Source organism: Dasypus novemcinctus, chromosome 1, assembly GCF_030445035.2.
Source record: "Dasypus novemcinctus isolate mDasNov1 chromosome 1, mDasNov1.1.hap2, whole genome shotgun sequence".
Lineage (NCBI taxonomy): Eukaryota > Metazoa > Chordata > Mammalia > Cingulata > Dasypodidae > Dasypus > Dasypus novemcinctus.
Genome location: NC_080673.1, coordinates 78,390,585 through 78,402,183, shown reverse-complemented (window position 1 = coordinate 78,402,183; position 11,599 = coordinate 78,390,585). Strand labels below are relative to the sequence as shown.

At 37.7% G+C, this 11,599-nt stretch overlaps 1 protein-coding gene across 1 annotated transcript; it reads right to left on the bottom strand.

Annotated features, from left to right (window-relative positions):
- Positions 1–6,765: 6,765 nt before the first annotated feature.
- MAD2L1 (mitotic arrest deficient 2 like 1) lies at positions 6,766–10,278 on the bottom strand. Its single transcript, XM_012519839.4, has 5 exons — positions 10,088–10,278; positions 9,317–9,463; positions 8,816–8,936; positions 8,138–8,241; positions 6,766–7,642 (listed from the first exon to the last, which is right to left on the bottom strand). The coding sequence occupies exons 1-5, from the start codon at positions 10,158–10,160 to the stop codon at positions 7,470–7,472; spliced, it is 618 nt and encodes a 205-aa protein (XP_012375293.2). The 5' UTR covers positions 10,161–10,278; the 3' UTR covers positions 6,766–7,469.
- Positions 10,279–11,599: the final 1,321 nt, after the last annotated feature.

Sequence of the window (11,599 nt, the reverse complement as noted above, 5' to 3'; positions counted from 1 at the left end):
AGTGGTTTCCTATTATTCTGAGATTAAAACTCCTTTTAAAGTCTACAAGGACAGATGTGCTTTGGACTATGCCAATTTCTCTGACCTCTGCCTTTCTCCCCATATTTCAGTCAGTGTCCTTCAGTCTGCTCATGAAATAGACCATATTCCAACCTGTGGCTTTTACACTTGCTGCTCATTCCATCTGCTTAGCACACTCTCCAGCCAAATCTCTGCATGGCTCTTTAGAGCACACAACACTGTTGAATCTCTATATATTTGCTTACTTGTTTATTTTCTATCTACCTAGCAAGATTTTAAGCTCCATGAAGGCAACTTTGTTCACTGCCCAATAAACAGTTTAATGAATAAAATGCTAACTAGTGAATGTACAAGTTATCAATCTTCTGATATGTTGTATTTTTTGATGTGTTAAGAATTTTTATAAATAAAAATTGCTGCGTGATATGAAAATTTGCACCACAAAATTGTTTTTTAAATTGTTTATTTTTACAACTGGATGAAACAATAATTCTAAATAATTATATTGTTTTATTCACATCTATAAGATGTACTGCTGAAAGCAACAATTCTGATTAAACTAACCCATTTTTTTTCCTCAAAATTAAAGCATGCCTCAGTGCTCTATACATATGGAACACTTGAAATTAGTGATAGTATTAATTCAGAAAAAGATCCTATTATTAGGCTACAAAATGGCACAGTTATTAGTTTCAGATTTTACCTTTCTTTTCCTTACTGCATTGTATTTCATTTATTTACACCTTCCTTTACTGGGGGTGGAATAGAAAAAGGGGCAGATTTTCTAAACACCAACCCAATAGGAAAATTCTCCAAAGGAGATTGTACCTTTCCTTCTCAGAGAAGAACTTGTAAGACCGTGGGTCATCAAAATGGTATGGATCCTGTGCTATGCATATATGAATACTGAAGCAGAAGGTACATTCAAAATAAGAGATAACCACAGCAGAAGTGTGGTTTAGCTTTCAAGTAAAAGTATATGCTATTTGATTTACTTGGTACTTGCTGAGTTCTACCCTCTAGGGACATAAGCTAGAATAACGTTTATCAGGATTTGCTACCATCATGCAAAGTTAGCATGTCTATCCTTTAAAAGATGACTTTACTAATTGTTTGTCTTTACTTAAATCTGGTCACCAGTCTGCACATCAAGAAAGGCAACATTTAAAGACAATTTATATGAGAAAGACTGCTTGGAAAACATGCTCATCTTAACTCTATGGTTTTTCTTCCTTGAGGAGTTTTTTTGTTTTGTTTTGTTTTGTTTTTGAGATAATGTGACAACTAAGAGAAGCCCTTATCAGTTACAAAATGATTCAGGAATTTCTGTTCAGAAACACAAACACAATGCTGTAGTAATAACTATTTTTATAAAAGTTAGTGCAGATTGTGTCTCAGAAAGGAAAACATAGACGAATAATTTTTTTTTCTTATTTCTTATTGTTGATGTCTTTTTAGAGGGGAGGTATAGTAATAGACTGTGAATGGGTTTGGAAGGGCTAATGACCTGATTTTTGAATCCCAACACCAACATTTACTGAAATAAAGGCCTTGGTAAGTTCCTAGAATTGCGAGTTTCCATTTTTTAAATGGTGAATTGGTATTATTAAAGACTAACTCAAATGGTTCTTGGGAGAATTAAGTGAAATAATTCATGTAAAGTGCTTAGCAAAAAAAAGAAACTTAGTGGGTTTTCCCCCTAATGTCTTTATATTTTTGTGGCCAGAAATTCCAGTGTTAACTTCCAATGAGAACAGAAAAATATTATCATTGTTAAAAGAAAGTCACCTCATTGGAATATTACAGCATTAGCGACATCTGGTGGAGAATGAGTTACAGTGTAACTTTTACAGCTTTTCTGATCTTTCATGTTTAGTAAAATTAAGCTAAATTTTACATACTAAGCAACTAAATGAAAACAGAAGATAAAAATTAAATGTCTATGCAGATGTGGTGCAGCAGTGCTCCAAAATGTATTCACCAGGTGCAGTGAATGTGCCATGATGATGGAAGAGGTTGTTGATGTGGGAGGAGTGGGGTAGGGGGAATGGGGGGGTAAATGGGACTTCATATTTTTTGAATGTAACATTTAAAAGAAAATAAATTTTTAAAAAAGATGAAAAAAAAAGTCTATGAGGATACTCACCTTATTGTGCCAATAGTTTTTGAGTCTATCCAAAAATATACAGGTTAACAAATACAGGAAACAGGTACATTCTAATAAAAAGAATGAACATTAATTCACAACTTTATATAGTGAAAACAATGATTAAAGAGAGAGGTATAGAGTCTTTATACTGTTCTGAGTTTCTTTTTACACGTCATATGCCAAGTAACCACCCTTTCCAAGCTTTCTGATCAAAATTCACTGTGGGGTGTCTTAGGATGTACCTCTAGAAATAGCCAGTCGTGCTCCAAAGAACATGAAATTGATAAAATAGGGAGACACATGCCATGTGCTTAGAAAAACTGAGGTTAGAGACAATCAATTATGTTGCTTTAAATATGAGCCTTAAATAACTATCACAAAACTAAATGCTGAGCTAGAAAGGGGGTTGAATATTTGTGACCGGAAGAGCAAACTGGTCTATTACATAGCAAAATTCAACTATGAGACTGTTATACTTCTAATTAAACATTCCCATGGAGGCTTGACTTCTCAGGTTGACGACACTAGAAGGCTCCTGAAGACCAGGTGTAACTCAGTCCCTTCTGGGATCTATTTCAGAACTTGATAGGTTCAAATGCAACATGTTTTCATTCCTCTACCTATGGTGAACAAAAAGGAGGCAGAGTCCAGGCCAGGTCTAGAAGAGGCCCACCAGACTCTCTGGAAATCTTGTCTTTTCTGTATTTAACTTGGTATGGAAGTCAGCCACAGTTTTACAGCTGTTTGTTTTAAATGTAATTGACCCCCCCCCCCCCACCCACACACATACAATAACCAAAAGAATATCAAATTCCCATCCTGGGGAGCTCTGCCACATTCTCCAATGGGACAGCGAGAAACTCCAAAGTACAGGGGCAGTGACAGTGAAGGAGGATGGACAATTGACAGGCCCTTAATAGTGATGACAGAATTTATAAATCTTCACTTTTGAAACTGAAACTTAGCCTACTATTATAGGGTGCCTAAGACCTACCTCCTGAGATCATCCTTGTTACTCAAATGTGGCCTCTCTCTAAGCCAAACTCAGCATATAAATGCATTATTTTCCCCCAGCATGGAACATGACTCCGGGGTTTGAGCCTCCCTAGCATGGAGAGATTACTACCAAGCACTAAATAGCAATGCAACTGGAAAAAAAACCTTGACCAAAAGGGAAAAAGGGAAAAGACAAATGAGTTTATATGGTTAAGAGACTTTAAAGTGAGTCAGGAGGTCACACTTATGCATATCTCAACAGGATCCCATTGACTGCCAAAGTAAATATTGCCTCAAATAGCAGTACTCTTGAGAGCGCTGGAGATACCGATACTATAGGCAAGGCAGACAGGAGTTTGGTGCCCTGCCAGTGGGTCCTACTTTGGAATTTATGCTCCCCAGTGTGATAGAGTTGGACTTAGTTGTGGTTTCCCTACACCTGGCTCTTCTGCCACTACTATTTGAACCTACAGTTAGTACTAGAGTGGATAGGTGTTATGTCCAAGAGACCTAAATCTTTGGGCTTTCCATGTGCTCGTTAGGCCCTAAATCTCAACAGCAATATAACACCTACTCTCCAATTCACTGGACTCACCCAGGACAACTAACAAGGAGATGGACAATGACCATCCCAAAAAACAGAGTCTGCAACTGCAAGCAAGATACTCCCATTCATCTGCCCCATGGGATCTAAGCCCCCTTTCAATTAGAGGTGGAGTGGACATCATCATCCCAGAATTCTCAGGACTGGAGAATGAACAAAGGACCAGAGTAGACTTACTAGTATTCTGCTATAGACTTTTTGTGATTCTAGCAATGGAAGAACGTTTATCATTTATGTGGAAGCAGTGGTCACTGGAAGTTGAGGGGAGGGAGAGGGAAAAACAGGGAATATGGGGGCATTTTTGGGACTTGGGAATTGTCCTGAATGAGATACAGGCCATTTTATATCTTATCACAGCTTACAAAATTGTGCAGGAGAGAGTACAAACTACAATGTAAGCTATAATCCATACATACTGGCAATGCTCCAAAATGTGTTCATCAATTATAACAATTGTACCACAGTAATGAAGGATGTTGTTAATGTGGGAAAATGTGTGAAGGGGTAGGGAGCAGGGCATATGGGATTCCCTCATACTTTTATATAACATTTATGTAATCTAAGTATCTTTTTTAAAAAATTAAAAAGTATATTTAAAAAAACATTACTGAAGGAAAAAATTACAAAGAAAGGTATACACACACACAAAATATCATCTCCCTATGGTGAACCTTAAATGTAGATAGAGGGTGGGACAAGTCCAATTGGAGTAATAGGCCAAACTCGTTTCCCCATCTAGCTTTACCAAAAGCTCACTCTACTTTAACATGTGTGTCTCTTAAGTGATACATAACCTGTGTGGGGTAAAAATATCTAGTCTGTCCGAAATACAAGAATAAACAGTAACATGCAAATGATGTAAAAATCTAATTTAGTCCCATTAATATTAGCTGAGATGAAGTGCCTCTGGTATATGCTCAACCTTTAAAAATGTGGCTTGAGTTCTTATAGACTTAGATTGAACTGCTAAGAAGCAAAGCTTTTCATTGCCACTTTTCTTGAAACTATCAAGTGGTGTCATTTAGATATATCACCTGGGTAACACCAGTGGTCCATTTATTAGATAAGGAGTCCACAAATTTCTGTGACTGAAAACCCTGAAACTGCCCGAGTTCTTGGATTTTTAGCCTTTCCTTTGCAGCTAATATTCTTCTATTAAATCTTTTCTTAGCCAGTTTTCGCTGTTTTCAAACAAGAGGCTAGCTGGTGCAAAAGTTGTACTATAGAGTGAGTTGCAAGCAATAGACTACATAGCAGACACCCCTATTTTTGAGACTAACTTGGAAAGAGACATTCAAATAGAGGGCATTAATTTCTGGACATGACTCAAAGTAGAAGTCAGTACTGTAACAAACCAAACTATTAAAAACCAAACATATTTCCTAAAATTAAGACAAGTATTTTTCTCTCTCCATATTTACACCAAAGCTGTGATTTCTGCTTTCCTTCTAAACCCATTTTTCAAATGTTAGTGGTTATGAATAGCCCAAGGATTCAAATGAATGTTTTAATTTGAAGTGTTCACATTGTACATCTAAAGTTGTTCGGAAATCTAGACTCTTGATTGCGCCTAATTAAACATTATTTCCATTTCTGCATAACTACTTTTCTTACTCAGGAAAAACTTGTTGGTGACCCTTTCTAGCTAGCTGGACCTCAATTAGGTAACTTCCAACAACTCTTTAGGGCAGGGTTTCTTAACAAGGGGTCATTAGTGTAAATTGAAATTAAAAATTGTTCTTGTGGGAACATGTTGGTGCAGGTGTGATATATTTATTAAGTAACACACAGTATAGTGTGGACTCAGCAAGGGGTCTGTGGTTTTCACCTGACTGACCTGTGGAACAAAAAAGGTTAAGAACCCCTGCTTTAGGGAATGAGCTTACATAACAACATTTACTATATATCACCAAATATCAGCACATATTTACCTAGTATTGCAAGATGAAATAACATAAGACATTTATTCTTAACAAGCATAATACTGGATCAAGGGGCTAGGATTCATCCAGATAAAATCACCAAAACAAAGAAATTCATAATTAAATGATGGTGTTTGGTTACTTCAATGTCTTCTGGAATATATTTCCTCTCTCTCATAGGATTTCAAGCCTCAGAGGCTGGATTTTGTTTCATTCATTCTGACATTTGTCACACAATATTCTGCACATTAGTAGAAGTTCAATGTGAAATTTTTGATTGAGTGGCTAGACTGTGATTTCACTTAAAAACAGTGAAGGGTTAAATGAATTAACACATGTAAAGAGCTTAGAATAGTGATATTTAAATTGAATTATTATAAAATGAAGGAATATTTAAAGTAGAGATTAGAAATGATGTCTTGGAAGTCTGCCATAAACTGAATGCAAAAATAGGGAAGTGGATGTGGCTCAAATGATTCAGTGCATCTCTCCCACATGGGAGGTCCCAGATTTGGTTCCCGTTGCCTCCTAAAGAGAAGATGAACAGACACAGACAGCACACAGCAAATGGACAGAGAGCAGAAGCACAAACGGGGGTGGTGGTGGTGGGGTGGAATAAATAAATCTTAAAAAAAATAGGTGGAAACTTGATAGAAAGTACACATCTATGACAATATAAGGGGGCACAAGCACAGGAATAAGTATGGCTTAAGTAGGTACATAAAGAAAACTAGGCTGATGATAAGAAAAGGCTCTACTAGGTACACAGTGAGAAATCTTACAAGGTAAGATGATAAGGCTAGCAGTAGAAAAAGGTACACATTCAACATATGCTAAACAGAACTAAGTTTAAATGAAAACTTATCTCTTTATGTAAACAAGGATGTTTATTTTAATTCTATTGTTATGAGATGATGGGTATAATCAAAGCTTATCCATTAGTTTGAAAGTACCTCAAGACTTCTGTATCCTTAGGACCTAAAATGTAATCACAACAATCACTTCCTATACTGAATCCATCCTACTTACCATTTAACTGTGTTAACATCAACATCAAAATATTTTACGACAAATTTAAAACATACAAATTTAACTTTATTTCATCGTCATTTAAAGCTTGATTTTATAAAACACAAAAAGACATTTTTAAGAAGTGTTCTATATCATAGAAAATTAAACAGTAGAAATATCCATGGCTTCATATATAAATTAGTCAAAGTTTTTTCAACACGGGAACTATACAACTAAATAAATGGCAAAAGGACCTAATAACGCAATGTTTCATTACTGGTGTTATATTAGTTACTTTCAGGGTCTAAACAAAGATCCTGAATATTCACACTTCTTTTGCTGCATTTTATATTTATATATCTCCTTATCTATATTCTGACTTAAGCTACTTGACCAAAATGTATGATTTAGGAAGTCATTCGACTTTATAGCAAAAGTTTTCTCATCTATAGTTACCACCTTCAGAGGAATGCTGATAAAATCCACAGGTTCCCTTTTGAACAATGTGCAATATGCTTTTGTGCTAATCTATTTAGCCAAACACAGTAATAACGAATACCTTACTCTCCTCTAATTCATGATATCAATCCCAGGGAAAGTCAAGCAGGTACTAAAAACTGGAACTATTATGCACGGTTCAGTGAAGTATAATGTTGGCTTTCCCTATCTAAAAATTAACCAAAGAAATAAAACCTATCAACTAGAGTTGATTTTAGGAAAACCACATTTTAGAATTATAAGTACATTATTCTCCTCATTTCATCCCTCAGTCATTAACAGGAATTTTGTAGGCCACCATGCTATTTACTTTGTGAATTGTGGTAGTAAATGAACGAAGACGGACTTCCTCAGAATTGGTAATGAACTGTGGTCCTGACTCTTCCCATTTTTCAGGTACAACCAAATCTTTGTCTGTATAAATCAGCAGATCAAATGAACCTAAATTGGGGATAAAATAAGTTAGATTATTTTTTCAAAAGCAAAACTACTCTGTCTTCCTGAGTTTTACAACCATGTATAGTATTAAAAAAAGATCTCTGATCATGAACCACTAATTTCTTTTCCTCAATGGAAATTTATTTTAATACAGAAAGTATTGTATGATTCTACCTAATCTTATGAAAAACCCAAAAATTTTTTCCTTTTGTTTTAACAAAGAGGAAACCATTACAAATATTTGCAACAACTTTATAATCACATGGGAAAAGAGGAATATAAGCCATAGGAGAACATCAAAACATTCAAGAATGAATATTGTGAAATATTTTTTTCCTTTTTAGAATTTCCAAATTTTCTAGTATGTATTTATATTACTTTCTCTTTATGCTGTTCCCTCTACTTCCACACTTAAGAAAAAAATGCAATAAAGGAATGATTCAAAGCAGCTTACTTTCTCCTTTTACAAATTTGAGAAATTACGCAATAAATACTTACAAGAAACTTCCAATAGTGGCAGAAATGTTACTGTCGCTGTTATCTGTCTGATTACTGAACGAATTTCATCTTGGATAGCTTTCTGTGACTTTTCTCTGGGTGCACTATCAAGAAAACCAAATCAATTAATTCATTTTAGGTGTTAACAAGTCACGTAAAACTTATCGAAAATAGATCATTTATCTGATTAAATGCTTCTGAAATAAGTAATGCATTAAAAAGGAATTTTAAAAATGATTAAAAGCATCCTTAGGACCTATAACCTAGTAGGCAAAATTAGTATCATTATTTCATTAATCCTTTCAATCATCTTTTTCAGGGGTCAGTCTTAGTATCAGTACCATCTCATTTAGTATCTGATGTCTAGAAAACTGCGGACAGTTTTGAGTTAGGAAACCTAAGGACCTCTTAACATAAAAACAACACGGTATTTAAGATATTTAATTGAATAATTGGTCCAACTCTCAATTGCTTCAAATAAAATATCAAATTTTTATAAGACTAAAGGCTTTAGAAGCAAACCATGTTCCATCATGAGAAATAACTATAGTTCTGAGTTTACAGGTAAGTATACCTAGAACAAAGCTATACATTCGCATATAATGACTGGCACTTCCTATCTGGGGAATCTCGGAAACTTCAGACATTTATTGCATGTTAAAATAATTCAATTCATACCTGTCATCTTTTGCAGTCTTGTCACACTCAATATCAAACTGCCATCTTTCCAGGACTTCACCACTTTCAATATTTGAGATGACTACCACCAGTTTCTGAACAGAACACTTGTATAACCAATCTGCAACATATAATAGGCATCTTTTTTTCTTCCACTGCATTGCAAAGCAACCCTGACCTTCCCTAAGTCCTCTTCCTATCCTTGCCAAAATCTTACCACTGGTATTTTGGATCTCCTCACTTGCTCACAAAACTTGTTCCATTAATTATCTAGCTCCTCTTTTCATGTCCTTATTATTTGTACTAGGTACAGGATAGAACAGCCCACTCAGAATGTGGTAGGAGAAAGGTGGGATTTCTTTCAATTTATTATTTGCTTCTTCTTATTGAAAATAATTATATTTGAGATGGTAGTGTGGGGCTCAAAAATAATCACCAAGATGACAGAAAATGCGAATCCTAGAAAGGCTGCAAAATTCACTGTTTTCAACTATTAAGTACCTTTTAGTTGTTCCACCACATTATTGAGGTATTTTATGAGCTCAGGATCAGTAGTTACAAGCAAGGTGAGTCCATATTTCTGTACTCGTGTAAAGGTTTCAGATGGATATATGCCACGCTGATATAAAATGCTATTGATGCCAAAAGCTGAAAGCAAAAGAAACGTTAGTCATTATCATTTCGTAACTTTGAAAATGAAATATCTATACAGATGTGGCTACAGTTTCATTAACGCTATAAAACTCTAAATGCCTAAAACAGGCAAGTTTGCTTGCCTTGCTGAAAACAAAGTGGCATTTAAAAAAAATCCTTAGCAAGCCGTTCCCTCTTTTTTCTCTCTAGTCCTGCCAGACACTAGAGAGTTGCGGGTAAGGGGCGGCCTGGTCAAAATAGGGCTTCCCCAAATCAACGCCTGCCTGGGAGTTACGTCGGCTGCGGGTGGTGGCGTTAAAAACCCAGTGAGCCCCACCCCAGTCACACTACTGCCTAAGACCCTGGAGGGTGTGGCGGGCGTGAGGTGGCCATTTACACTCCCGCGAGGCGGGCCTCAGCATCACCACGGCCTCTTCCGCCATGAGAAAAGCGTCCGGAGCGAGTCGACTGACCAGCCTTTTCCCGAATTCGTTCTGTCCGGCAGGAGGCCCAGGCAGGCGAGCGCCTGAATTCAAGACCGCTCCGGCGCTCACGGGCTTCCACCCTGGAGCCGAGCCGAGGGACTTCGGGGCGGCCGGGGCTCAAGCCTCCCTCCTTCCCCGCCTGCGCGAGACTTACAGAAGAACTCGGCCACAATTTCGGCGCTCCCGCGCAGGGTAATGCCCTGCTCCCGGGAGAGCTGCCGCGCCATGGCCAGGCCCAAAGACGCGCTTTCACCCTGTAAACAGCACCAGCAGCGCCTTCTCTGCAGTTCCCCGCCACTCGTTTCAAAAGTAACGACGCAGCACGCCGTGAAGCCCTATACGCATGCGCAAGGAGAGTCTAGGCCCCGCCTCACATGGCGGGTATCTACTTCCCCCTCCTCCTGGTTCCCCTTTGGTCCGAGCGGATTATTCGCGCAGGCGCAGTGGGTGGATGTAGACACGGTTCTCCTCGGTCCTTGGTATGCTGGTGGGTTCCTATTGGGAGACGTTGTGTGGTCGTGGTTAACCATATTGGGCTGAGGGAAGACAATTGGAGGTGCCGATTTTGTGGGTCGAGTAAGCGAGGGCCTCAATTTATGAGCTTCAAAGATATTTTCAGTCTGATGAAGTCTACCGGCTGTGCTTAAGGTGGCTGGGCTTAAGGTGGCTTAAGGTGTGCTTAAGGTGACCCATTAATACTGAAGAACTTTACAGTGAATTTTGTTTGTTTTTGATGACTCAAATTCAGTGACTTCATGTTTAGATGAAAAGAGATACGGCGGCCCATGGCAATTGTGAAACTTTTAAAACAACTAGGGAAATGATTTGTAAAATGAAAATTGAAAAACCTTCATGTCCACAGCCATACTATGTTATTTATATAGGAAGAGAAATGCTTGAATGTTTCTTAGTTTTTTAATGCTGCGTAACAAATCACCACCAACTTAATGACTAGAGCAATACCAATTAAATAACTCAGTTCCGTAGGCTGGAAATCCGGGAGTGGCCCAGCTGGTTCTCACAAGGCGGAAGTCAAGGTGAGGGGTCTTATCTGAGGTATGAGGACTTCTTTCAAACTTTTCTAGCTGTTGGCAAAATTAAATGCCTTCCTGTTGTAGGACTGAAGTCCTGGGTTACCTTGCTATAGCTATCAGCTGGAGGCTACTCTCTGCCTTTACCACATAGCCCCTTCCACAGGTCCTCTTCACTTCCAATCTCTGACTTCAGGAGACCTGAGTCCCTTTTAAGGGCTCACCTGGATAGGTCAGGTCCACTACCTTTTGATTAACCTAATCCCAGAAGTGCTATCCCTTCATAATCACAAATTCGGCAGGCAGTCAAGGAATTATGAAGGGCATGCTCACCAAAGGACAGGAATTTGAGATTCATCTTAGAATTCTTCAGTGTGAAATCCTAGATTTTGATTAGTTTGACGAGCAAACAGTATAATATAGGGGTTCTTAATTAGGGGTCTGTGAGCATGAATTGAAATTCAAAAAAACACTCTTGTGGGGATGTGTTGGTGTGGTTGTGATATGTTTATTAAATTAAATAATACACAGGTTACTGTGGACTTAGTAAGGGGTCAGTGGTTTTCATCTGACTGGCAAAGGGGTCCCTGGAACAGAAAAGGTTAAGATCCTGTTCATATGTATTCTCACAGCAT